Source organism: Neodiprion fabricii, chromosome 5 (genome assembly GCF_021155785.1).
Source record: "Neodiprion fabricii isolate iyNeoFabr1 chromosome 5, iyNeoFabr1.1, whole genome shotgun sequence".
NCBI classification, from domain to species: Eukaryota; Metazoa; Arthropoda; class Insecta; order Hymenoptera; family Diprionidae; genus Neodiprion; species Neodiprion fabricii.
The window spans coordinates 2,207,692-2,233,969 of NC_060243.1; the positions used below are offsets into that span (position 1 = coordinate 2,207,692).

The 26,278-nt window shown below is 39.5% G+C and overlaps 7 protein-coding genes across 12 annotated transcripts; 3 read left to right on the forward strand and 4 right to left on the reverse strand.

Moving 5' to 3' along the window:
* Nucleotides 1-247: 247 nt before the first annotated feature.
* LOC124184059 (protein suppressor of hairy wing-like) lies at nucleotides 248-3,728 on the reverse strand. 2 transcript variants are annotated; one of them, XM_046573432.1, is made up of 6 exons: nucleotides 2,793-3,728; nucleotides 2,159-2,351; nucleotides 1,902-2,041; nucleotides 1,477-1,639; nucleotides 1,099-1,353; nucleotides 248-1,033 (listed from the first exon to the last, which is right to left on the reverse strand). In XM_046573432.1, exons 1-6 carry the CDS (start codon nucleotides 2,873-2,875, stop codon nucleotides 857-859), a joined length of 1,011 nt encoding a protein of 336 aa, XP_046429388.1. In that variant the 5' UTR covers nucleotides 2,876-3,728; the 3' UTR covers nucleotides 248-856. The 2 variants fall into 2 exon arrangements, with proteins under 2 accessions (XP_046429388.1, XP_046429389.1); XM_046573433.1 differs by lacking the exon at nucleotides 2,793-3,728 and adding an exon at nucleotides 2,535-2,678.
* A 40-nt stretch (nucleotides 3,729-3,768) lies between these two features.
* LOC124184049 (protein deltex) lies at nucleotides 3,769-7,681 on the reverse strand. Of its 3 annotated transcripts, none has more exons than XM_046573401.1 (7): nucleotides 7,041-7,480; nucleotides 6,356-6,563; nucleotides 5,980-6,249; nucleotides 5,546-5,834; nucleotides 5,150-5,471; nucleotides 4,708-5,067; nucleotides 3,769-4,006 (listed from the first exon to the last, which is right to left on the reverse strand). In XM_046573401.1, the coding sequence occupies exons 1-6, from the start codon at nucleotides 7,190-7,192 to the stop codon at nucleotides 4,713-4,715; spliced, it is 1,596 nt and encodes a 531-aa protein (XP_046429357.1). In that variant the 5' UTR covers nucleotides 7,193-7,480; the 3' UTR covers nucleotides 3,769-4,006; nucleotides 4,708-4,712. The 3 variants fall into 3 exon arrangements, with proteins under 3 accessions (XP_046429357.1, XP_046429356.1, XP_046429358.1); XM_046573400.1 differs by lacking the exon at nucleotides 3,769-4,006 and adding an exon at nucleotides 7,556-7,681 and having other exon boundaries at nucleotides 4,093-5,067; nucleotides 7,041-7,450; XM_046573402.1 differs by lacking the exon at nucleotides 3,769-4,006 and having other exon boundaries at nucleotides 4,093-5,067; nucleotides 6,356-6,548.
* A 6-nt stretch (nucleotides 7,682-7,687) lies between these two features.
* Nucleotides 7,688-11,491, forward strand: LOC124184053 (ubiquitin carboxyl-terminal hydrolase 30). Of its 3 annotated transcripts, none has more exons than XM_046573409.1 (6): nucleotides 7,688-8,602; nucleotides 8,786-8,944; nucleotides 9,016-9,182; nucleotides 9,299-9,727; nucleotides 9,813-10,151; nucleotides 10,245-11,491. In XM_046573409.1, the coding sequence occupies exons 1-6, from the start codon at nucleotides 8,503-8,505 to the stop codon at nucleotides 10,497-10,499; spliced, it is 1,449 nt and encodes a 482-aa protein (XP_046429365.1). In that variant the 5' UTR covers nucleotides 7,688-8,502; the 3' UTR covers nucleotides 10,500-11,491. The 3 variants fall into 3 exon arrangements, with proteins under 3 accessions (XP_046429365.1, XP_046429366.1, XP_046429368.1); XM_046573410.1 differs by having other exon boundaries at nucleotides 8,585-8,687; XM_046573412.1 differs by lacking the exon at nucleotides 7,688-8,602 and having other exon boundaries at nucleotides 8,809-8,944; nucleotides 9,018-9,182.
* A 234-nt stretch (nucleotides 11,492-11,725) lies between these two features.
* On the forward strand, nucleotides 11,726-13,274 carry LOC124184058 (N-glycosylase/DNA lyase). The gene is made up of 3 exons (XM_046573431.1): nucleotides 11,726-12,031; nucleotides 12,170-12,481; nucleotides 12,553-13,274. The coding sequence occupies exons 1-3, from the start codon at nucleotides 11,904-11,906 to the stop codon at nucleotides 13,166-13,168; spliced, it is 1,056 nt and encodes a 351-aa protein (XP_046429387.1). The 5' UTR covers nucleotides 11,726-11,903; the 3' UTR covers nucleotides 13,169-13,274.
* On the reverse strand, nucleotides 13,248-15,461 carry LOC124184060 (SPRY domain-containing SOCS box protein 3-like). Its single transcript, XM_046573434.1, has 6 exons — nucleotides 15,325-15,461; nucleotides 15,048-15,250; nucleotides 14,532-14,722; nucleotides 14,220-14,448; nucleotides 13,921-14,148; nucleotides 13,248-13,843 (listed from the first exon to the last, which is right to left on the reverse strand). The coding sequence occupies exons 2-6, from the start codon at nucleotides 15,154-15,156 to the stop codon at nucleotides 13,641-13,643; spliced, it is 960 nt and encodes a 319-aa protein (XP_046429390.1). The 5' UTR covers nucleotides 15,157-15,250; nucleotides 15,325-15,461; the 3' UTR covers nucleotides 13,248-13,640.
* Nucleotides 15,462-15,850: 389 nt separating this feature from the next.
* On the forward strand, nucleotides 15,851-24,922 carry LOC124184047 (protein KIAA0100). The gene is made up of 17 exons (XM_046573393.1): nucleotides 15,851-15,953; nucleotides 16,026-16,124; nucleotides 16,217-16,343; nucleotides 16,438-16,629; nucleotides 16,724-16,975; nucleotides 17,051-17,212; nucleotides 17,296-17,508; nucleotides 17,568-17,835; nucleotides 17,897-18,119; nucleotides 18,192-18,310; nucleotides 18,378-18,698; nucleotides 18,813-19,246; nucleotides 19,320-21,414; nucleotides 21,504-21,748; nucleotides 21,815-22,871; nucleotides 22,960-23,177; nucleotides 23,251-24,922. The coding sequence occupies exons 2-17, from the start codon at nucleotides 16,066-16,068 to the stop codon at nucleotides 23,533-23,535; spliced, it is 6,270 nt and encodes a 2,089-aa protein (XP_046429349.1). The 5' UTR covers nucleotides 15,851-15,953; nucleotides 16,026-16,065; the 3' UTR covers nucleotides 23,536-24,922.
* LOC124184063 (sesquipedalian-1-like) lies at nucleotides 24,159-26,015 on the reverse strand. The gene is made up of 2 exons (XM_046573438.1): nucleotides 25,590-26,015; nucleotides 24,159-25,516 (listed from the first exon to the last, which is right to left on the reverse strand). The coding sequence occupies exons 1-2, from the start codon at nucleotides 25,881-25,883 to the stop codon at nucleotides 25,160-25,162; spliced, it is 651 nt and encodes a 216-aa protein (XP_046429394.1). The 5' UTR covers nucleotides 25,884-26,015; the 3' UTR covers nucleotides 24,159-25,159.
* Nucleotides 26,016-26,278: the final 263 nt, after the last annotated feature.

Genomic DNA, 26,278 nt, shown 5'->3' on the forward strand with positions numbered 1-26,278 from the left:
TTAGGTGAAAGATTGACCTTTCTCATCCATCCAGTTTCCTATTGAACTCGCCGCAATATATTTCACTGCAAATAGTTCGCGCATGCTCGATTTTTTTTTTACACTTTGCTTTTAAGCAACATATGGAAATATACAAGACAAATTGGCGTGAAACGAATGATAGCGAATCCCAAGGAATAACTCGCGCAGTAAAATGTACGCGTGAGCGATTAACTGTGGAATGCAAATATTATATACAGTGTTCATGGCGAAAAAACCGATCTGTGACCTTGGAATTTCGTCTGCCATTTGGCTTGAGGCAGTTTTATACATTTTTTTTTTTTTCATGCTGTACCTTGTTATACAAAACTGGCCAAGCATACCTTCAATATCGGCAAAGAATTCTCGCCTATGTAATACGTATATTGAGGGTAAAATTTCGAATACCCTGTAGATACAACTTTGTATATTTATGTGTTACAGATGTATCACGCAAAACGATATGCTCAGCACATTCAGAGTTTGGTATTTTTTAATTCTCATCCGTTGTATTGAACTTGTTTCTCGGAATAAAATAAAGAAAGAGATAATGAAAAATCGACTAATAGCTTAGCCAGTAATTTTCCGTACATTAACTATTCAACATGACCATGTAGTGATGAATTGTCATCAAAACTACTCTGAATGCACAATCAAAGAAAACTAATTACAACATATTTAGGTGAAGAAGGGAGCTGATTATTATCATTATTTCTGTTATCTCGGGCGTATTAAGTACTTTTCTCGGCCTCTATAATTTATCTCAAACGATAATTATTTAGTAATAATAATGTGGGTAACAAGGCTGCGTCGTTCAGGCTGCACAACTCTGACTCGGTTAACTGGACTTTATTCGTTGGTCCAGCGGTAAATCACTTTTGGAGTCACTAGTGTCGCTCGAGTCACTCAAGTCTTCATCTCCAATTTGCTGCTGGTGTGGGCCTTCATCGTCTTCTTCAGAGGAGGTGAAATCACCATAGACTCTTTTACTCGAGACCCGCTGTACCTTTTTTTTCTGAAACAGATCATCCAATTATAATATGTGTCGGATATTTTCCAATTTCGATGTAATGTACGCACCTCTGGCCAACGTTTAGCAGGTCTCTTTGGAGACATATGTTTTGTGAGATATTTATCAGCGATAGGTTCAACCCTACTAATATCAAAGTCTTGATCGACCTTTGTCACAGTTTGCAGTCTTTGTTGCTCCGACGTAACATACCGATCTTCAGGCTGATGAAAAATGTTGTGTGCGTCATATGCTCTCTTGCTGCAAAATATAGCCGCACAGGTAGTACATTTTATTAGGTGGTCAGGAACTGTCTCTCTCTCCTCCTGCGGTAATGATAAAAATTGGTCATAAAATCGTACCAGTTTTCGAATCACGCTATCGTTTCGGTCAGGTGTAAACAAAACCGAAATTCGGCAGCAGAAAACACGATTGATCGCATCACTTACCTGTGTGTGTGCGTTTTCCAAGTGCTGTTGAAGATTGAACTTTATAACATATTCTGCTCCACATAAATGGCAATAATATGCACTCAACGCATCATTCATGGAGTTTACTTTGATTTTGTTACTCGGTGGTGGCGTCAGTATTGGTTGAAAGAGATGAACCATTCTGGAAATTGAAAATTTTTGGCAAACCTTCCACATGATAACGAAGTTTTCTGAATGTTCCATTTTCGTTTACATCCGACCAACACATGTGCATGACGTTTAATTATATTGAAAAGTGTTACTGCCGTATAAAGTCTTAGATCAATCGAACCTGCTCAATTAAATTAATGTGGATAAATAAAGATCGATGGCATACGTAACAAGTTATAGTTGAACCTTTTTTTTTTCATCTTATACTGATTATGAGATTAGAATATTAGTACCTCTTGTGAATTGATCGGTAATGATAGTCCAGAGCTTTTCCATTGTAAAACAAAACGTCACATTGTTTGCAACACTTGTGATGATTTGTATTTGTACTGCTCTCAGGGTCATGAGTAGCTTGGTGATTATCTCGGTGAGTCTGGAAAAAAATAATTATTAAAAAAATATGATCAAAAAATGAGAAAAGAGAATCATTCGTAGAAGTGTGGAATGTGAGAAACCAAAGATCTCAAAAACAAGTAAAAACAAACCTGACCTTTAATGGAAACTGCATACCGCAGTAAGGACAGTAAAACTTCGTCGGTGAATTTGGATGCACCTTAAACCTGTGCCTTATAGTGGCAGGTATTGTATCAAATGATTGTCCACAAATATCACATCGTGTTTCAGCATTAGTTTTCTGCATACACGGCCGTCCCCGTGCGTCAATCTCCTTGTTGGCATGTTTTCTGTTCATAATGACAAAAAGATAATAATTGTAATAGGAAAGGATGTTTATAATTTTAAAACAGTAAAGAACCATAATTCCATAATCACAATTTACCCATACACTCTGAATTTTACATGTCAAAATCTTTAAATATATTAAATAATATTGAATTATTTTAGTGATCAATTTATTTGATTCGTACATTGTTTGCGTCGTTGTTTGTGTTTCGACCATCAAGCTACTTTATTCCGTGATTAATCTGTCACATAACGGCGGACTGACAGTACGGGAGTAAGCAAAAAACATAACCAACAAAGTGTAACTTTTGACGTGAAGAAAGGGCGATTTATTAAATAACAGAAAAAATTAGAAAAAAAATAAAATAAAATAAAATAATAGAAGAGTAAACGAACGGAATAATCCGCGAAGAGTGAGGTACATAAAGGTATATTATGATTACCTGAAGTGTTCCTGAAGAGCTTCTTTGGAATCTAATTTCGAATCGCACAGAACGCAATTATGGTGCTCCTTAACTTTATTCATTTATGCTAGCAATAACGGATGAAAAGCTTTTGCGTATCAATTAACAACGAATATAGTTTAAGTCTGTTACAGTTATTGTTGTTGTTGTTGTTGTTGTTGTTAAGATACACTCTCCCCACACACGAGTGATTCTTTACTTGTGTGTCGCAACAATTTCGCGCCTAGCGGAAACCGCTGTCACACGGAGACGGCTCGGTTTTGCCTCGCGACTCGATATTATTTTCTGACAATTTTAGGTGCAGAGTCACATTGATCACAATGATTCACACCAACTAAAAACCAATCACGTTTCAATGCTTTAATCTGAGAGACATTCAGAGAAATTTCCGAATATTATCATATTAGAATTTCATCGTTTACAGGGTTCGTTTAAATCAGAACAATCAATCCTCGGCCATCTTGAGCATATCTGGAGTCCCCCTGATCACAATGTGACAGAGTTGGCCTTACTTCACACCGTTGGGCGATCATTTTAAATGATGTTATGGAGACATAATCAATTGTCAACATTCTGCCATTTCTTTTTTTTTTCTCACTCCCTGACTTTTGTGATAATTAACTCACTGGTAATTTATATACGCATGACTTGCAAACGAACATCGCCACGTATGTTTGCCGAGTTGCCGCCGTTCTCGGCGCCAAGAAATTTGAATTATACCACGGATTACCAAAAAGTGTCCAAGTCGTTTCGATATCCTTCACGAGTTTGGGCCGATTAAAATATGTATTTTTTAAATTTCAACTTAGAATTCAAGCTCATAATAATGCTCCCGATAATGCGTATCTGTGTTGGCATATGTATATCATCTGGCTATACTGATACCAAAAAACGCTACTGGGGTATACCATAAAGAATTGAGTATCCCAAATCATTAGATATAGCATGAATGTACTTGTTTTTGTATCTGCTTTGAATTCTGCGGGATTTGCACTATTCGGAGAATTCTCAGACTTTCCAAAGCTTTGGGTCCCTTCTCTGATTGTGATTAAGTAGGCCCTGACCGTCTATCTGCCAACCTGACTGAAGTATCTGTCAGTATGTTGAAATTTGTGCAATATCTGCTAGTGTCCGAACACGGCACTCGCAAGGTACATACAGGAAGAACGAAAAAGGTTGGTTATTGGTTGAATCTGAAATTAGTTAAATTACAATGTGATGAGAAAGTGTAATTTGTATATTTTATACTAATTGTTATATTTATTTAATATATTTCTATCATAAATATATCTATATATCAATTTTCATTAATACCATTTTGATGGAGTATAAATCTACGTATATGTATATAGTATATAATATTTTTCTGGAAGCACGGATCATCATTCTCCTCGTAGTATTTTGTTCCATTTAAAATTTAACGCAAGGTAAATTAACATTTCGAGATTATAGCAGACTAAAAACAACCGCACGAATATAATGCTGCAGATCCATTTAACTACACAAAATTTGAGAAATATATTTCAAAAAACTTGAAAAAAAATGTACGGAATACACACACACACACACATACTAACGTACACGCACACACGCACACGCTCTCACGCTTATATGCAAGTATAATATAAAGCTATTAATATTGAATTGCAAATTAAAGCTATTACGCCAACGTTAATTATTGTATAATACGTAAGGCATTGTTGAGACCATCTTGCATGTCCCAAATAGTATTAATATTCGCCAGAATTTATTCACCACGAAAAAAAATTGGTTTCTTGTTTGGCAGACTGTTTCCTCTTGTTCAGTCAGTCTTTTCTCGTCAGTTTAACTGCACAGCTGCTCAGCCCAACCCTGATCTAAAGAATATTTTCGCAAAGCGAAAACGTCGAAATACCTGAGTCAATGAAGCTCTTGGTAGAAACCAGTCACTGATTGGCCATCGGAAACTCCTTGGGCCGCGAGTTCCGCGAGCGTTCGTTCCAAGTATGAAGCATCGGGATACCCATGTCCCGAGGTCGACGGACCTAACTCAGTTTTATGATGAATTTCGTTCCAGGTAACGACATCTTCTCGGCCCGTAGTCACTGACCGTCCAACGGTGAAGATCAACCTCCTTTCGAAAGCGATTTGCAGTAGTCTTAGGACTTTTCTGCCTGTGTCGTTGTCGGGGAGATAACAAACTCGAGGAAAGCCAACTGCGTAGTATGTTTGGCCAGGATTTGGGTGCTCAGGACCCTGAATTCCTGATGGAATGCTAGAACACAACAAGAAACGCGTAAAATCGAGAAAACCGAATGAAATCAAGTCAGTTTTGCGAGAATGTTACGCCTACTTACTCGTAAGTTATTTGAATTGTGTTCGTGTTCGGGAATCCAGGAAGAGGCCGCGGTATTCTGGTCCAATTCATTGTCCCTGGAGGTTGGTTTCCTCTCTTTTCTCCATATATCAATCGGCACACTGGACACTGTATGTACATTGGTTGCTGTTGTGAACTAATCATTGCGTTTAGACACGCTAGGTGTAACCTGTGTCTGCACCGAGTCAACTCGACTGTCAGAGGCTCAGGAGAACCCAAACAAACAGGACACGAATCGGCACCGGCACTTTCAACCACCCTTACATACTGAGATATGACATCAGGAGCTTCGACTACAACACCTGAAACGAATGATTGGCCTTAATGTTGGATGTACTCTTTTTCTTGCAATATGTTGAGTAAGCTTCTTGCTCACCAATAACTGAATCCTTGAAGGCATCGTCACTCCCTACACTGCTGTCTAATAAATCAACATAATTTTCGTGACTGAGATAGGTGGATACTGTATCAACGCTAGGACGCCGACCACTTTTGGTGCTGCTTGAATCAATGTCTAGTAAATTGGAATCCCGTGTCTTGCGTTTTTGAACTGGTTCTGTAGTGCTTTCTACTGGCACGTTTTCCGCATGCTTATTACCGAAAATATTCAAGTTATTCAATATCACACGAGCAATGTTTGTTGGTCCTGTATCGCCATGTTTTCCCTAAAAAAATGTTATGCTTGAAATCATTATATGTTCTGATCAAGTTTTGACTCTCGTATTGATGTAAGCTTTCAAAGGTTTTCAAACCCATTTTATGAGATGATTCAACTACTTTACTAATCAATCATCGAGCACTTTGCGTTACCTTCTTGCTACTCTTCTTTCCAGTCCCATTGGGTAATTTCTTATGTGTTGGTTTAGCATGTGGATTTTTGACAGTTCCATTTAGTCCTCTTCTTCCAGTAGTCGGTGGCAATTCCTCAAGCGCAACTTTCACTAAAGGATACGGTGCCTGCTGTATACGTCTGATCGGGCGTACATAACCTGTGCAACATCTAACTTGAGTAAGGTTGCAAAAATTTATTATGTAAGGAAAGCCGAGGTATGTTTTGGAAACGTCAATTGTTTTGTCACCCTGGAAAAATCAAAAGGTAATAAATTAATTAAGAGAAATATTGCTCTTATACGATTTATAAATATTCGAACCAGAAAAGTTACATCTTAGAATTTTTTAAACGCACCCGTGCCCATGCTTCCTCTATGAGGCACTGGACCTCCATGTCGTAAGTGTGCCAATCGTCAGTGTCACCGACCCATTCCCACTTGGCACCTTTTCCTGCCGGTGATCCAGGCAAGTAAAATTTTCTCCTAACGTTATGAGTTTCCGTGCCATCGTCACTGCACTGCGTCTTTGTCCTCAGATTGATGTAGTATCTGATACAGACGAAACTGTCGTTTTTTTTCATAACAGATGGAAAAATACACCGAAAACTAATCAAGTCCTAGCAAGAAGACCTTGCAATACCCAATAAGCAATACTGAGAAGAATACAAGTGTGTACGCAGAAATATGTGGCGATTTTTCAGGGAACGAAATTCTCAAGCTTGCTATTATTAAATCCCAAGCATCGTGGAATCAATCGAGCTGAAATATTCAGACTATTCAATAATTTATATCATCTTCTCTTGGTAACTCAAGGAAGGAAGAATTCAACTTTCCGATTTTCAATAGAGAATCGTTCCAATTAGCATCTAATGGTGGGATAAGATCAGGTCAGTTTTAATCTTTTACGGTAAATACGATTTTGGATAAAATATGAATATCAGGGTACGATTAAAATACAAAGCAATCTGCATGGTAAAAAAAATGACAGAGCTCATAGAAATGATCCATTGCCATTTTAGTGTAAATTTTATTTTCTCATACCTGTCGAGGCTCGGATCTGCGTCGTTCAAGAATACCCTGGTAAGTTTTTTGCAATGGGCTCTCTCCAGGTGCTGGGAAACCGCCGGACTGTACGGCCTCCATCTAGCTTGTCGATTTTCCCATTCCCACACGACGACTGCGTGCCCACTCATCTTCCTCGATCCTTCAGGTTCGAGTGAAGTGGGTGAAGATGAGAATGGTGTAAATAGAACGGTCAACGGTCAAGGCCGCTCTCACAGGACGCTGAGCGCCGCGAAAGATGAACTGGGACGAACGTGGCGATCAACTCGGTTCGACGTGACCGTGGGAACATTTTTCGAATTCATACAGCTCCGCCCGCACACCGTAAAGAGTATCGGTGTGTCTGTCCTCCTCCCCTCCGCCCCTCACCGCGATCCTTTTGTATACGTCTGCGTAACGAGAACGTAAATATTGGAGTTTCAGTTTACTCCGTATTAGCCGACGGGTTATTCGCTAAGTAACGGCGATCCGTTTTCTCGCTCTGTTTCATTTACCCTTCGACGACTGAACAATCGACTTGAAATCACCGGAGTCGGCACAGAATTAAAAGAGAAAAGGATGGACGCTGCTTCCTCCAAGCGCACTTGTCACTTCCCAGCCTTCCCAGCATCCGACTCCCCTAGCCAGGCTTAACGCCGAGGAGAGAATTTACTACAATTTTATAGTTCTCACTGTTTTTCACTTAAGAATTGCAATGCACGTTATACGATGATAAACGTTTCCGTGCACATTTGTCATTGTCAACTAGTCCGTTTATCGAATTAGTTGACTACGGTTAACAATCTGATGAATTAAATTCCTGCATTATACGTTACGATTGCATGCATAAGTGTTATGCACACATAGGTATACAACGCACATGTATACATTAAACATGGCATGAATGACACCTGTCGACCCTTTTTTCTTTACATTTATCTCGTAAGATTCGAAAGTCAGAATGCAGAGCTCACGTCGTTTTTTTTCTACGAATTCGAGATGATCAAGTGTAACGGCTCTGCGTAATTCATAAATTTACAAAACATAGATAGGGTTCATTGCTCTACATTTTTTTTCCAACGAGTCAAGTATGCGTTTCCGATTCCTGAATTTCTATTCGAAGGGTTGGCAAAGCTGTCATTGCCCATTTGTATTGAGCATTGACCACTTCACCGTTCGTCGGAGACGGCTCTGCACAATTCGGGTCGGACCCGTACTGTGGATTAAAAATACAAGAAAAAATTTTGTAAACAGAGAAGTGGCAAAGTAGCCGTCTCAAATCGTGTCTTAGGCAAATGAACTATGCGGTGAAATGATCGGGCGATGAAGACTTGCTGTAATAATGAAATAACGCAGCTCATTCTCACACGATATATCACAAATAGGTTATAACCGTTTCTGCTGGATATCTAACAATATTTAATATTGTTTCTATACTTCAACTTATAAACTTCTACGCAAAATGGATGTTGAGAAAATTGCTATGGTCGCCGGTGTCGGGTTTGCCCTTGTTATCGGCGCTTTTGTACTTTGGGGACCTTCGCCTAGGCCTAGGCGAAGAGGTAATAGCATACAAGTAGCGATCGACGATTGTCTCCTTTCCTTCACAAGTCTTTCAATTGATGAAGTCATTTTTAATATTATACAGTAATGAACCATTGCCCGTTTTTTCCTAATTACTCAAAAAACTAGCTTGTTTACCTATATCATTCCTCTTGGAATTTATGTCATCGTCGTTATTCTAGGCCAAATTATTGGACTGACCAATCTAGGATACACTTGTTTCATGAACGCGCTTCTCCAGTCTTTAGCAGCGTGTCCAATGTTTGTCGGCTGGCTTCGGACGCAGCTTGTCAACAATGAAAATGGCCAATTTGCCCGGAGCCTTCTCTCCATTCTAGATAGTAAGTTTACTCTCGTTTTGAGTACTCCATAAACAATTGTAACAAATATGTAAATGATTTTTATTGTCAAGAGGTAAATGGCTTCTGCGACGAAATGATATATGGAGACGTAACACCAATTGAAATAATAACATCCCTTGGACCACTATGGATCTTCACACCTGGACACCAAGATGCTCACGAGCTATTCCACGTTGTACTCGGTGCTCTGCAGGCTGAAATGCAGCCACTTAACAGAGTGCGTACAAAGCAAAGAATTTTTTTGTCATTTTCAGCATAAGGAATGCAAATATGACTTTGGCTCTTGAAAGACTGAAAGTGCCAGTTTAACTAACAGCTGGATAATAATTGCAGAAAGGTTGTCTGTCGGACGCCTTGCCTAAAACTGACATTCCTGTGACGTCCGATATTAGGGGATCCGGCGATCCATTTGGGATGCGGACAAGTGTGTCTTGCAACGATATTGCAAGGAAAGATGAGGCTCGAGAATCAGATGTACACAATACCTGTCTTCCCGATCAAATGACAGCCTCCACCAAGTCGATTCCAAAAGCATTCGGTAGTTCCATTGACGGCGCAAAGCCAGGAATGATTATTGCCCGGTCTTCTGAGGTGATATCCAGAGATGGTGAAGGAGAAAACTCGAAAGCAGCTTTCCCTTTTCGAGCATGGAACTCTCTCTGCACAATTCCTGGCCCTAGCATTCCTGCCATGTCAAACGTGACGCATCCCTTCTCAGGACTTCTTACTAGCCAATTACAGTGCACAAATTGCAACTGGAAGGTGAGGCGTGGATGTTTTTTGTTGATTATGATCAATCTGACGTAGTTATCCATCAGTAATTACAAATTCCTTAACATTTTTTCAGTCTTCCGTCCATTATGACAAATTTGAAAGCGTTTCCTTACCATTACCGCCAGCCAGTAACACTCTGACTTGGCGACGTCACACACTGGCTGAGTTGTTGTCACGTTTTGTGACCAGCGAAGTGATCCATGATGTACAATGTGATGGATGTGGCTTGCGATGTCCGGCTGTCAAGACTCTGACGCTGGGAAAATTACCAAAATGCTTGTGTCTTCATATTCCCAGAACAACTTGGGGTCCATCAGGGGTACCTGTAAAAAGAGACGATCCTATAATATTTCCAGAAATATTAATACTCGATCCTTTTACGTTTACTGAAGCTAAGAAGAGGAATTCTCAGGTACAATTGAGAATCTCGGCTGCAATTTATGTAATATTCAATATATTTCTTGGTGTTTCCTTTGAGTTAAATATATTGCAATTTTATGTACAGGGCAAACCGCAAGCGATGATCGGTATGCTGGACCAAAATTCAGGCATTGGCAGGAACAGGAACAGGTATAAATTGCAGTCTGTGGTAGAGCATCGCGGTCCTGTAGACGCCGGGCACTTTGTATCTTATCGACGAGGAAACAGGCCCGGCCAATGGATGTACACGTCGGATGTAACGGTAGAATGTACCACACTGACAGATGTATTGTGTGCCAGTCCGTACTTGCTTTTCTACGAACGAATTAACGGATCTTAAATGTAACCAGAGGTTGAGGTGGATAACATATCACGTTCGAACGTGAGACATTATTGCCAAGTATTGAAATCAATCATACCGACAATGTCACCAAAGAATGCAAGCATAGCTGACATTGTTCAACATAGTTTGCAATGCAATCAATTTATTTGATAAGAGTATTGTTCGTATTTGACAACGATTATCCTAATATCGAGAGATTTGATACTTTTTTAGTTTTATCACGTGATTGTTATTTTCAGTCTAGGATTCGATTAGTCAGTTTTACCATTTATCGGAATTGTAGACGGGTATACATGTAAACGGAAACGTATGTTTTTATAAGACTCAATCGGCGTGATAGCCAAGAGTTACTATTATATGGAATAAGACTGTGCCCACGGGGTTGTGAACTGATACGAGCGTAGAGTTTTGTATTTCTTACTCCAGAAGAGTTTAAAACGAATACTTTTTTCTTATTCATGTATACATTTATGTAACTTGTACAATATGATATTTGCAAAGCACGGATCTAATTTATATCTAGTTACTATTTTACATATATTCGAGTCTATTATTTATTAACTACTAGGGCTTTGACCATGCGCTATTAGCTATATCACAGTGAACGAGTCACTTTACCATGCAACATCCATTCTCCGAATCCCTTATAGATCCCTGTATTGTGACCGAAAAACCCCTTTAAGGTATCAAAAACTTATATATCTTAAATATTGTGTTTAGAATAGTATATACCATGTAACTTTCAACTGACGTATTGTGCATTGTCGATAAAGATTCCTTTAAGGTTTTGTAGATGCGTTATCTTAAAATGTGCCAAAAGGTTACTGCCAGTCCCAATAATTTAGAGCATAAATATAAACAATAGACAGCGCCCAACATCTATATTATAGGATTCGAGTTGTTAAGTAAACGATTGTAATTTATACACACGTATATAAACTATAATGAACTTGAAGCAAGGAAGCGGTTAATTAAAGATTTGATGGTTATTTTACTTTGTAATGATTTTGGATTTTCAAATTAATGTAGTGGCTTGAAATATTTAGTTTTAGATAAATGAATCGAATCGTAGTGCATGTGTATAAACTGTTGTTTAACTGGTAAAGATATATCATATTTAATTCTTACATTAGCATCGTTAATTTATTTTTGGGGCCTTCATGTTTTACAAAAATAGTTGATACGTTTGCACAGGTTATTGAAATATGCAATTAAAACTTTTTTACGTTAAAAATACCCGCTTTGTATTTCACTTTTCTAACATCGATTGCTTGTCAAACAACTCAGGGCTTCCAGAGACGTGGGTTACCGACTGAGTTAACCGCGGCGGGTAGTTTTGTACCCGTCCAAAATAGGAAAAACGGTGAGGCGTTGAAACCGTGATGTCTTTATACAACCGTGATGATAAACAAGCTTGGAAAAATGAGTAGAGTAATAAACACGATACCGGGATCAACGATGCACAACATATCCTTCTCCGAAAGTGAGTTAGGACTTGGTCTAACACTTACCGGCGGTCAGAGTTTTAGGTTAGTTGAAGTTCAAAAAGTTTCAACGTCAATTGACTAATTCTAACCAGATAACAAGGCTTGGACAATGTTAATAGTTCGCCTTAATTTTAAGCCTGATTTGAGTCCGCATTCTATTTGTCAGTTTCTTATTCAAAGGTGGGTCGAGGTTGACGGTGCTCAAACTTTCCGCGGTATATTTGCTGGACGAGTTTGGACCTTGAAGCAGAACAAAACTCATCTCCAGTATCGTGTACACGGCCCCTTGGAAAGTGACCCAAAAAACAGACAAATCCTATCAAGATATTTGCGCAAAGAGATATCTTTGAAGCACAACGTAAGAAAATGGTCAGCGGTTGATCCGCACTTCAAAAAGGCCTGGGAAACAGTGAAAGGTGTGCGGATACTGAATCAAGATATTGTGGAGAATTTATTTGCCTTCATTTGCAGCTCAAATAATAACATCATAAGGTAATCCTTGTAAATCTCACTCAATCAGGTTTTAATAACAAATTGGACTAAATCAATTTATTGTTTTACAGAATATCCGGCATGGTTGACAAACTCTGCAGATTCTTTGGCAAGAAATTATGCTGCATTGATGACAAGCAGTATTATGACTTTCCGACGATAGAATCGTTGGCAGAGAAAAACGTGGAAATGATCCTAAAGGAAGCTGGGTTTGGCTATCGTGCTGGCTATATAGCCAATACCGCTAAGAGGCTAATAGAATTGGGTGGCGAAACGTGGTTGAAACAGTTGCATAAAGACACTGATCAATCTTACCCTATTGCGAGGGAAAAGTTGATTACACTTCCAGGAATTGGTCCTAAAGTGGCTGATTGTATATGCCTCATGTCACTAGGTTATCTGGAAGCAATTCCAGTAGACACGCATATTTTTCAAGTAGCTCGAGCACGCTATATGCCGCAGTTAGAAACTCAAAAGACTGTTACTCCAAAAATACACAACGAAGTCAGCACATTCTTGCGCAATCTTTGGGGCCCGCTTGCCGGTTGGGCCCAGGCTGTTGTATTCTGCGCAAAATTAAATAATAACGATTTAGCTCTAAGTAAAAAGAAACGTGGTTCAGGCAACAAGGCTGTAAATGGGAAGATGGTTAAAAAATTGAAGAGTGAAGTTAGGTCAAAAGAATAGGTGAATGAAATCACGAGCAATTTAGCACATCAAAGTTTATCATTTAATGTGTAATGTTTGTAAAAAAAAAAGAATGAAATGTTGAAGGAGTATTTTAATTTTTTAATAAAAGTTGAAAATTTTATGAATGTAGTTTTTGTCCTTTACACCTTATTGAGATACAATTTTCAGAATAACTACTAAATATATACATATATATACATATATATATACATATATACATATACATACATTTTTTTATATACATATTTACTTGAAAGTATTAAAATCAAAGCACCGGAAATATAAATAAAGACATGAATATACATTAACTTTACAACATGAAATAAGTTTAATGCAAAAACTTTTGTTTACATATCGTCGAAATTAGAATAAGTATAACAGCCTGGCTCACCTGATTTAAAAGATGAGAAAACCTGCTGTGCGATACTATCGCACATTCAAGCTACAACCTATCATTAGCGCAATGGTCTCAGTCGCAGCATATCGTACATAGAGGTAGAGCAAATAGAACAGAAGTCGTATTCCCACACATTTCACATTCACGTCTCGCAGTGCCAGGCATACTGCCATCGTCTTGGGTCAAGCTTCGTCTACTCTTCTTAAAACCTACTACCGCAACATCGAATTCATCCAGAATATTAAAATCTTCCGATAATTCGTCTTCGTCCTTGTCTGAAATATGTAAGCTTTGTATTCTTGGAGTAAGGCCTGATGTGGTCAAATATTAGAAAATTTATTACTAATCTTACTGTAACTGCTTTGCAGTATATTAGCGAAAATGCTAGTCGTGAGATGGCGGAGACCAGGAAAACCCTCTAGTAGCATAGTTCGGAGCGAGGGTTTCAGGGCAGCCAAGCACTCAAGTTGTAATGTCACTGGGATTGAGCTGCTGTGCGTTATGCGTATTTTGCTTTGTGCAGCTGTGGAACTGATCATTGGATATAATTCTAAGCCTCTAAGTCCAGTGAAAGCGATTCCTGGCACAGGAAAAGATGCTCTGTAGATTCGGAACTAAAAGATTACTCATTCAAAGCATTATATTATTTACCAAGTGGTTTTCTATTCAAATAAAACTCCAATGTTCCTCTCCATGTATCCAGATGAACTCCGACATGACTACCTTGTGTAAAGGGCAGGCTGTACTTCTGCCTCTGTCCCCGATGCTGAATATCTCCTTTGTACGAAAAACCCCAAGACTCCGAGTCAAGACCAAGTAATGAAGTAAAAGTGAGACCAGAACTTTCTAAGTTTACTTTGCTTGTGCCGACACCTATCATCTATGGAAGCAAAGGAAGCAATAAGTCTTGTTAAGTCTGTACCATAAACGGAGCGATTCTTTGAGAACAGATTTAATGCTCACAATGTCAGTTCCATAAACTTGGGTGATCATTTTGACCTCCCAATAATGATGTCTTCCACTGGCCATTAATTTGTTACCTCGAACAGCCGAGGTTCCCATGCTGTAGCCGGGGTTGAAATTCACCTCTAGGTTCATTTTTGAAAGGTGCAAAGTCTTGCTGGCATATTTCTCGTCCCACTGCCATTCTATCTCTATGAAGAAAAAATAAGCTAGATAGTTGCTTAACCCTTTCGGTACGGACGCATTCTACGTCGCACCGTCCCTACTGACTGAGCAGTCGCGGCAAGCGTACAGTCATCGCTTGTACAGAGCGAGCGTCAGGCGTTGGGTGACTATAGTCACCGTTCAGACAGAGCGAGCGTCGGGCATTAGGTCACTATAGACACCGCTCGGGCCGAAAGGGTTAAATTACATTTTACGCCGACGAAAAAAACTCACTGTAAATTTTTGAATTTAATATTTGAAATAAATGTAGTCAGATCATTCTGAAAATATCAATCACAAGCGAATAAATACCATTTTCCTCGCCACATAGACAGTCCTCTTTGCAATCACAGTATCGTTCCCACGGCGTCACAAGTAAAGCATCCAAATCGTCACACATTTTGCAGTCAATAAAGTACATTCAGAAACTATGAGGGTGAAAACCCGATGAAGAAGATGTATGCAAACTTATTCGCAATCAGCTGTGCAGCGTTGGCCGGTCCGCCTAACCTAATCTAAAAATATCCTAACCTTAATTGCGTTACAGTATCGCCAGATAAAACTATCCGAATACAAGCTTAATACCTACTCTTTTCGATGCGAAGACGCTGGTGTATCACTTGTTTATCCTGCTTGTAGTTTGGGCAGCGAGAAACTAGCGTGTGACTTAAACCAACAGGCCATTACGGTTTTTGCGTGGTAAAACTTGACTTGTGGCATTCGGCAAGGTCGTTGATTCCACGCATCTGTCAGTGACGAATATACGCGTAGGGGATTTTTACGAGCGATACGAACCGGTACGAAAGTGAAATAAATAAATACGGTGTTTACGCGACTTGTTGTTTGTTATTTCTCGACAGTTTTTAACCACGATAGATAAAATGGAATTTAATGATAATCAATGACTCATCGACCATGTCCATTTTATAGTTTCCGTAAAGATAGGTCAGTGTTTTTACATCGGTCAGATCAGGTGGGGTTCGTAGCTGTCATTCACGCACGCCTACGTCAGATTTTTCGTAGATACTTTTTATCCTTTTTATAATCGAATTTCATTAATTGGGCCTCTGCTATCACGAGTGGCTTAAGACATGACGATTAATTTTTTCGGTGACCAAACTTGCCACACGAAATTAAATCGTTTATTACTGATATGAGTTAACCATTGGCTACGGGCTGACTAAGCGCCTATGTACAATTTCGAAAGACTGAAGTATTGTATGTATAACATATGTACATAGGTTAGAATTACATGTAAATAATTTATTACACAACGATTATAATTGGCAGCGTAACACCCAAATACTACTGTTATATTAAAATTTTCAAAATGACGGGGCTACTCGCGTTTATTCTCATCTGTCTCTTTCTTTACTGCAATTTTACGTGGTAAGATTCTTCTATATTTTTAAAAAATTTTGACTTTGTTTTTTTCACTTGTCGTACAACGTGCACTTTCAAATTCACTGTCTCATGCTTAGGGTGATACCGAGACTACTGGCATGGCTCGTAAAACGTCGTTACAAAATTCACCTTAGAGTCGGCCACATTTCCCTGCCCTACTTTATACTGCGAGATGTTACTGTTACCAAAAATGGGTTTACTGTGGTACGTGCATGTAATGACTGATGGAGGAATTTTCAAAATATCCATATGTCCTCTATTTAGGACTTTTCTACTTTCTTGTTAATACATCTTTCAGCAAATCGAAGAAATTACTGTACGAAGCAGCTTATTCAGCAGCGATGTTGCTAAGCTGCTGGCCGTTGTAATGCGCGACGTCCGTATCAACAAAGATGTCCCGGTTCAACCTTCTTATCCAAAGAAAGATAATAACAAACCACTCGATTTTAGAAACAAGAAAATACCGCCGATCATTATCACGTTTGTACAGGTATTCTAGGGCATAGCTGGCAATAATACAATAATCTGATTTGTAATTTACTCAATTCAATTCGTAATGTACGAAAACAATTCTCTTCATTCAGTTCATGGCTGTTCACGTCGAAAACCTGAGTCTTCTAGCCCTAGGGAATGGTTGGTTGGCCAATGGGAGTGCGGAGAGTCTAAGTTTGGATGGTAGTGTTGTTCACGGGACACGGACTCTTCTTGCATCTGCTGCTGTTGCTGGTGGGGCGATGAAATTATTGCGACACGCATCTGATGCTTGTCTGGCACAGATCAGCTTCGCAGGGAACATTGAGGCAACGTTAAAGGCACAGGGGGAACTGTCTGTGGAGGTTCGCTTCATGACATGTCAGCCAGTGAAGCTGAAATGTGTAAAATGTCTACATTGAATACATTCTTCTCCACAGAAACTATACATAGGCGTGACTCAAACCGAGGGGTCTGGGGGGGCAGGTCTTCTACAATTTTTCAAAGATAGAAAAACTTTGACGCCCACTGAGCAGTCTAGCAAAGCACTTGATCGTTTCACTGGACCACTGCTAGCTCGATTGGCTCCAATGATACCTAAAGTATGTAAAGAATATGTCAAAAATTTATTGCTACTTAGTATTAATTGCCATGCGACACATTTACCTGAAACTTCAACTTTTAGAATTTGACTGTGAAAATGGGGAGTTCTTCAGTGATTGCTGGGAGAGAAGATGGAGGGCGAGTTGGCCTCGAGGGAATGATGAAAGGACTGCATGTGAATGCCAGATTCCAACCAGCAGGTCCGCAATTGTACTTAGCTGTGAAATTGGATGGACTATCGATTCGTGGAAAGCAGCCAGTCTTAACTCTGCAAACACTGTCAATAGATTCTAGGGTAAATAGCAACACGCTTTAAAAGTATTCCAGAGAACTAATAATTATTTATGAAAATAGTTGGAAGAAGATGTTTTACGGATAGCGACCCAGCTACATAATCTCTCCGTGACTTTTGACTATGCCGATTGGGACACAGTGTTACTCAGCAGTAGCTATGATATGTCAAAGCCAGACGTCGATTTGACGTCAAACAAGAATTTCTCTTGGCCTGGAATACGAGCTATAACCGATCTGTATGGTGGAAATTTATTCATCAAATTACCTGACAGTCAAGAAGCGTCGTGTGGTTTATCTCACGTCAAACTTTCGCTGGATAGAATAGCAGGTAATATTTGAATGGTAAAATGTTGAAAAACGCACTACTTTGATGCTTCATCGCCATTTAGACAAGACCATGGAGTGGAACACAGAGTTGTCCGTCGAATCTCTAAGGTGGACTCTAGACAGTGAAGATGAAGGTGCTCCAGGAACTTCTCATCGATGGGGAAGCCCGTTATATGTTGGAGTATTTCTAGCAACAACGCGTCCAAATGCTGTCGGAGTATTTCTCGACGAACTGAGGGCAGAATGGAGCCCCAAGCTTGCAAGATTCTTAGAGCAAAGCTTCAAGTAAGTGATTGCAGTCTACAAAATTCATGTCCAGAGTATTTTTGGTATATTTTTAACGAAATGTATTTTCAGGTATTACAACCAGCGAAGGACATTATTACACAGGCAGTCAAACATCCCAAAACAAGATGAGATTCAGTTCAACCTGAAAATGAGAAATTGCAATTTGTTTTTCATAGCTGAGAATGAATGTGAGCAGTTAAATATTCTTGAATAAGTAATAACTGTTAGCTATCGTTGACTATATAATTATTTCAGTATCTGTGATGGTGCGCATGGATTCCTCGAGCCTGGAACACAATTCCGATCATTTTATAGCTGTTGCCGAAGGTGTATGTGCTATAACGCTAGACAAAGATAAACCAATCTTATGTGAACATGCGCAAGCTCTTTCAAGTCCTTTCTTAGCCCTCAGGAAGTGCAAAGGAGCCATTACAAACGGTAGTATTAATCTCAGCTTGGATGGATCCAGCTTGGCTTGGAGTCCCAACCTGCATCTTAGACTACTGCAGCTTTGGCACGAAGCTGCAGATTTTAGAACGATAGCATTCGCAAAACAGGGCGAAACTTTAACTACAGGTGAGAAAGGTGGATAATGTTGAAATTGCAGATCAAGAAATCCTGTATTTTGTATAACTAGTTTTCGTAACTGGAAATATGACAATCAAACCATCCCTAAATTATTTGTTACAGATTCCGTAAAAACAAAGCGATCTATGGATTTATTAGCTACTGGTGGTATTACCTTGTCAATTGTGATATCGCCAAGGCATTTCCTTGAGTTATCTTTGGATGAGCTTCGTTGGACTGCGGGTGAATGGAGGTTTAATTACTTGAGAGCTGCGCTGGATAGGGCAGATATATTGACAGTCGAAGGCGTGGAGCTTATCCGAATTTCTGAAAGTGAGGAAGTCAGATTAGAAAGAGCGAATAACGAGGGCTTTGACTTGGACTGGAACACGACATGGGGCCTTTACATAGAATCGTGTAAAGCTTGTTTTCCTTACGAACATCAGTACACAAATGCCATACAAAATGAACTGATGAGCATCCGAAAATGGCTTGACCAAATTCATGCACGAGAATCTATGGCGGAAAAGCAATTGCCGAATGACCTAGTGATCAAAGTTAGCATCTTCCATTATTAGAATTTATATATTGCTAATGTAAACGGTATTAAGACAAGCAATTTATTTTCAGATCAAGGAATGGTTATTTGAAGTAAGAGATGATCCTTTCGAAGTTCGCCTACGAGACAATTACGAACTTCTTGAAGACGAGTACAAAGAAAGTTTGAAGCGACAAGCAATGTTAGACTCCAAAGTACAAGAGTTGTGTAGAGCGCATTTGCTCCTTCCTCAAGGTAAAGTAGACGAGCTCTACGCCAGTTTAAACAAAAAGAATGCGGAAATATACGTTCAAAGATGGAAACAAATGCAGCGAGCTGGTCCTGTAAGAACGCGGCTCTGTGCCTGGACTATGCAAGATTTGGAAATAATAATATTAGCTGATCCGACGATTCACGGAACAGAAAAAGCGGTCAAGGCATTAAGAGAAATGGACCCTGAATCTCCTTGGCCCGAGGACGGTCTTGAATTTAGCACATTGTGGGTGAGAGGGGTCTCTGTCAAATGCACAGAATGGAAGCTACAGTTACGTGATTTCCCGCAACCACTGTTGTTAGTCGAGGGTCTAAGCATTTGGGGTAGATTAGCTGGAGCCGAGGCCTTGGCACCACCTCGAGCAAGGAGAACAGTTAGAATTGAAGTCGGAGCTCCCTGGGACGATATAGTAGTAGAGCGAGGCATGACGTCTCTGAAATACTACCATGACTTAAACTGGGACATTGATAAATTCAGATACGCCTTTGGACCTTGCTGGGAGCCTGTAATTGCTCAGTGTAATCTGAGCTTCGAAAAGATCATTCATCCCTCGAGAGATCCGAGTCCGCCACTTCCGTTCTGGGACAAGATGAGGCTTTCTTTTCACGGCAGATTAACGCTGTGCGTTAAACAATTGACTATATTGCTGCATGCCTCCCTAGATCCGTATAATACGACCGAAGAGATGGAATTGACTTGGACAGGATTGGAGTTGGATTGGACTCTGGGAAGAATAATAATCAAGGGTGACTTGGACGTCTGCGTTAGAACTGCAAGCAAATACGACGACTGTCGGCTTTTGCACTTGCCTAATGTCAGGATGAGCGTCAAATTGGCATGGGTTTGCTTGGGGGATCCTCGTGATCACCACGCTGCTATACCCTGCGCTCCAGACAGGCTACCAGAGTATTCTAGCAATCAGGAACATGATTCGTTCAGAGCTTTCAGATCCCAGAATTTGAATGTCAGTCTTGCTTTAGAAACGAAACCAACTGGTTCCCCAACTTCAACCAGTGCTCCTATTGCGTTGCTGTATGGAAGCACCTTACGATGGTTTGAAAGTTTGAAATTCATACTATCAGGAGCTACCAGACCAACGCGAAAAGGACCACTCTTCAAAAACATACGACCAAGAAAAAAGCAATTGAGCAGACACTACAGAAAGGTCAGATTGACACTGGCTTTTCATAGATTTCACGTAAGCTACTGGATGTCGTCCTCCATGCAACGCGGCTTTGAAGTTACAGGAGGAAGAGTTGGGTGCAGTTCAGAACACAATTTGTCACTCTATCCAATCGATGATGGTTTAAGGCACAGACCAAGAGCTGAATGGTCGGTGATTTACATGAACTGTGAGCTCAGTGATGCAGAAATTTGGCTGCAGCGAGCCCTACAAGAAGAAAAAGAGAGCACACCACTCCGACAAAAGGTTGAGAAATATTACTGCCTAAGTGTTGCCAGAGTTAGTTATGGAAGGGAAGCCAAAATTGCCGGGGTTTACGGCGATACTCCGACACATAGATTGGTTGTACACGACCTGCGCGGAGCTTGGACGAAAACGAACAGAGACGTGGCGTTTGCACTGTTTGATTCGTTTATAAAGAGTCAGCAGCTTAAGAAAAATCTCTCTACTGCAGCTCTCAAAGGTTTTCACAGGGAAAAAAATACTTCAACACCTAATAAAAACAGGACTAGACCAGTTGATGGGCAGAGCACTCCAGTTCAAGTGACACCGTCACCAGTTACTAAACCTCAGCAGGGAGAAGCTGCTGGAATGTTGCAAAGATTGATTGCCGAGGCCGCCAATAAACCTAAAGCTTTTAGCGACGATTTATCTGGACAAACTAGAGGACAGCAGCTGCGAGGATTAGCCGCATGCCATCAGGATGATGTGATGCATAAAAATTGGTTGAGTAAGATGTCATTTCGTTATCGTTTTCACTCCACTTGTAGTTAGCGAAGTAGAAAGTTTGAAGATATGGGTAAATAAAAAATGTTACAGTTGCACTGGTCAATAGTCAAGTCCTCCTCAAAGGAATCGAAACGCGTGGCTACGTCATTCTTTCTGCAGCAAAGGCAGAGATACTTCAGCGTGTTCACAGACCGGTTTGGAGGGAGAGAACGCTTGTTTCAAAAACAACGTGGGTCGGTTCTCTCGAGTGCATGCAATATTATGCCACAGTCAGTGCTAACATTGACGACAACATCGATGATAACATCATGTGGCTTACCCTCGACAATATTCAGGTAATTATTTTGAATGTAAGTAAATAAGACGAAGAAAAAACTTTCTTACATTTATAAACGTTGCAGGAAAAAGACTCAACTGTAATAGCGGAGCTACCAGATGTTCCGGCTCTTGTTGGATCCGGGCAAAGTGTTGGCGGAGTGGTCAGCCAGACTGTTGGAGGAGGTGGCGGGTCTCAGCATCAACTCCAAAGGATTGTCTCTCGCTGCAAATGTGAATTCTTCTACGTTGGTTACGGTCAGTCTTTGGATGCCGGATGTCTTGACGAAGTTCCACCTCCTCCAGGCGAAGAAGTTAGTCCTTGGGAGCGTAAGGAGCTCTCGGCAGCTGACGCATTTACATTGACGCACCACGATCTTGATGTGTGCACAAACTCGCTCCAGTATGCAATGATCCTAGATATTGTTAACAATTTATTACTGTATGTTGAGCCCAGGAGAAAAGAGGCTCTAGAAAGACTGCAGAGAATGAGATTCCAATTGCAGCTTCATTCCGTTGAGGATCAGAAACGACCCATACAACAGCTTCAGAATACCGTGCGGGGTCTAGTTGCAAAATTACGCAGATTGGAGAAGGAAACACACCTATTTCAGAAGGCCTTGGCTGAAGAACCGAGTCCGGAACTACTGGAAGAAAAGGAAAGATTAGATGCAAGAGTTTACGAATGTAAAGAACAGCTCAATGCGCGTGCCGAAGAATTAGATGTTATGTTAAGCTGTTACAAAGAGACAACCGCTCCAGCTGCTGCCTCGACAACAGTAAAGGATAAACCAGCGGCAGTTGCTAGAGTGGCAGAGATTTGTTTCAAATATGCACAATGGAGGCTTACGGACGCTGATGGGCAATTAGGCATTGCCGATCTTGTTCTGAAAAACTTTCTTTATACCAAAACAAGCAAGACTGATGATTCTGTTGAACATTTGTTAGAATTGGGTTACGTCATTATGACAAATTTACTTCCAAATCAAGTTTATACTGAGGTACTCACTCCGACAGAACTCCAAAGTAACATGCCGGTAGAAAGACAAAGAGCTCTCAGAGTATTTTGTCGTGAGAAGGCACCAGTTGCTGGAATATCTGTAAAGGAACACTTTGAGATCAATGTTGTTCCTTTGACGATAGGTAATATGATTTTTGAATTCATTCTAATGCCGCATGTAAAGAATAAATTGGAATTCCAAAATTGAAACGAGCAATAAACTGCTTTCAGGGCTGACTAAGAAATTCTTTAATACCATGCTGAAGTTTTGTTTTCCGGAACGAGATCCAGAGGGAATTGAGGAACCACCAGCTCCCCAGAGAGATTCCTCTTTTTATGTACCAATGGAACGGCGGGATGATGTAGAAAAGATGAAAGAAAGAGCCGATAAGAATAAACTCTTCATCTATATAAAAATACCAGAAGTCCCTGTTCGAGTTTCCTACAAGGTATAAAGAAGAAATTAGTAAATTCATCATAAATCTCTGATTATTTCCATCTCTGACTAACATGTTTATACAGGGTAACAAAGAAAAAAATTTGGAAGATGTGAGAGACTTTGCATTGGTCATACCTACCTTGGAATATCACAATGTGACTTGGACGTGGCTGGACCTGTTACTGGCAATGAAGAGCGATTCCAGACGAGTTATCTTAAGCCAAGCAATAAAACAGAAGCTACAAATTAAACCGAGAGGTCCTCAGCAAAAGGCACCCCCGCAAGAGGAAGACAAGGCCCGTCTTCTACTTGGAGCCAGGCATTTGCCGGGTGATGCACGTAAAAAAGGTGTCTTTAAGTTCAAGTAAATATTCTCTCTGGTTCAAGTAAGTTTTTTCCCTCTTTGGTTATACGTAGTGGATAATTGGTAATTTTAACTATCATTAATAGCACTCAGGATTTGTACAATAATTTCATATACAATTATAGTATTTAATATATAATTTACGGTAAATTTATAAACCTCCCATCGATTAGTAATGGCACCCATTATTTTTTTTTAGAGGTCTCTTATTTGAAATTTATATTTTTTAATGCAACAACTTTGAGCATAAGACTGTAAGTAATACAATTTTGGTCATCGAGAAATTGAAAGTAAAAGTATGATTATGAATTGAAAATTTTTTGAACTCTTTACTTGCAGAGAAAACCACATAAACGCAAATAAAAATTAACAATTTCGATGTGAATAGAGTATCCAAGGAAACAACTGATCAAACTCCAGTGCAGACTACAATTATAGTATTTCAATGGGTAGAGCCATATGATAATTGATGACAAGCAAGCAAAATAAACTTAATATATACAAGCTTTTAAATTATCACGAGTAGTATTAAAGTAATCGATTATTTTATTTTTTTTACTCTAATTTTTAAGTAAAGCACGTGGCTTGTTCACGAAATAACATGGATATGTACATACAAAATACTGATTAAAAGGCGACTTGAAGCGTTTATTTCTACCACTGAAATATGTCAATGGGGTTTGTCTTTGTGACTACCCAATAACGACAGATTAAGACCCAGATAAATTTGCGATATACATATAGCATGAACAATTGGACACTTATATAATATACGTATAAGGATTTGATTCTATACAAGTACTTTGTACAGAATTCTATTTCGTACAGCTTTTTAATAACACTACGTAGACTAGCGTCTCACATTTACCTAAATATCATCAATGTCATATTCCAATCATATTTTTATTAAATACATGGTGATGTGAAATTTTATGACCATGTGACTCAACCACCATAAAACTTTTTTCAACACTATGTTTTTCTGTGAGGTTAATCAATCATGTATTTTTTACACAAAATGTTTAATGTACTGCAATATTTTACCACAGCTGGCTGTTGACTTATTTATTAGATTATTAATATAATGTTGACTAATAAAATACTTATTTAGGTATTTACACAAGAAAATGAATTACCCATTATTTCTCTAATCCTGTTGTATCATTGCCGTCACTACAAATATATGTATTATATTTATAGGGATCTACGCACTGATCTGTAATTTGTCTCAAGTAATATTTAAGTAGCATTTCGCTTTTGGATCACGAGAATGAGGACGAATGCATTCTATGATCAGTACAATTCGAATTTCGCGTTTGAAAATTATAAATATGGTGATAAAATTCATCAGTGATAATACACATGAACTGCATCAAAACCTATTCTTGTATTAAATTCGGGAAAAAACATTTTTAAAGAGATACGATTAGAAATACTTGAACAATGAGTCAAATTCGATGTACACTACAAATTTCCATCGGACATTGATAAATAGAAGAATCTCATCCATCAAATCAAATTGTAGAGTTGCATTAGAAACATCGAGAATCGAAAAAGCATAGAAGTAAATTTCTGGTTATTATCTAACAATTATTTACAACTATATTTACCCGCAATAAGTCTTTCTATTACAGTGCTATAAGTGGAGCTTCGACGCTCCGTTTAGAGTGTCTCCATTCATTAAGATCGGCCAATATCCTCCTCCCGTAAGCGGTATGGAGCTCTCTAAAAGTAATTCTTGTTCTTGGAATATTCTCGGTTCTTCCTGGAGCAGATCTGACACTTTGAGATCGATGATGAGTATCAGGTTTGTTAAATGGATTGTGGCGTTGTCTGGGTGGCGCCTTGGGAGATTCAACAGGTGGAGAAGTAGGTGTGACTTCTTCCTCCGCAGCGTCCAGCTGCCGTTGTAGTTCGGCAACCATTAATTTCATGTAATCATAGCTAGCGCACGCCAATGCCTTCATCCACTGCTCCATTGAATCCTATGAATTTATAAAAAAACGAAATAAGGCTTCCAGCCAAATGAAAGTTGGAGACAAGGAGAAAAATACTCACTTGCGACTCGGCTCCCAAGGCGTAGCTTCTGTTGTTGGGACCGTGGAAAACGATTTTGAAACCAAACTGCTCCTCGTCTTCAGCGAGCTCGATGGTGCACCCTTCGAGGACGATCATCCCGACAGGTTCCTTGTCGCCTCGCCGATCGAAGTAGAACAAAATGTTGCCCTTGAGGACAAACCACCGCCTCTGGTATCCTCCTTTGACTTCGCCGCGTTTGTTGAGCCATCCCTCGCGGTCTACAGGAGTTGCCGATGTCGCGAAAGCGACCATATTTTTCTCGTTTATTTTCATCGCGTCGAAATGGTGTATTATTGGCTCTCCACGTCTTTCGCCTCAAATATTTGTTAGGTTATGTTGACCTGTCAGGTGCGTATGGACACGGCCATATTGTATCTGACGTCGACTGTCGTTCATTTTTTCCTCGTACTCATGTGACGCATGTCGTTGACAGTCACGCTCATGTTAGGTTTTAAAAGCGCTGTAACAGTTGGAAAAATATTGAAGTTCTTGACAAAAATTATTTGAGTTGCTAAATTCGATAATATTTTAACGCAAAATAATTCGGAGTGAAATTATTCATAAATTTTTTATAAAAAAAATATTAAACTGTGCTGTGTAATTTGTAATGTAAAGGACCACAGTTTTTAGTTTCAAAAAATGCCGACTCTTCGACGTGGCAGCAGTAC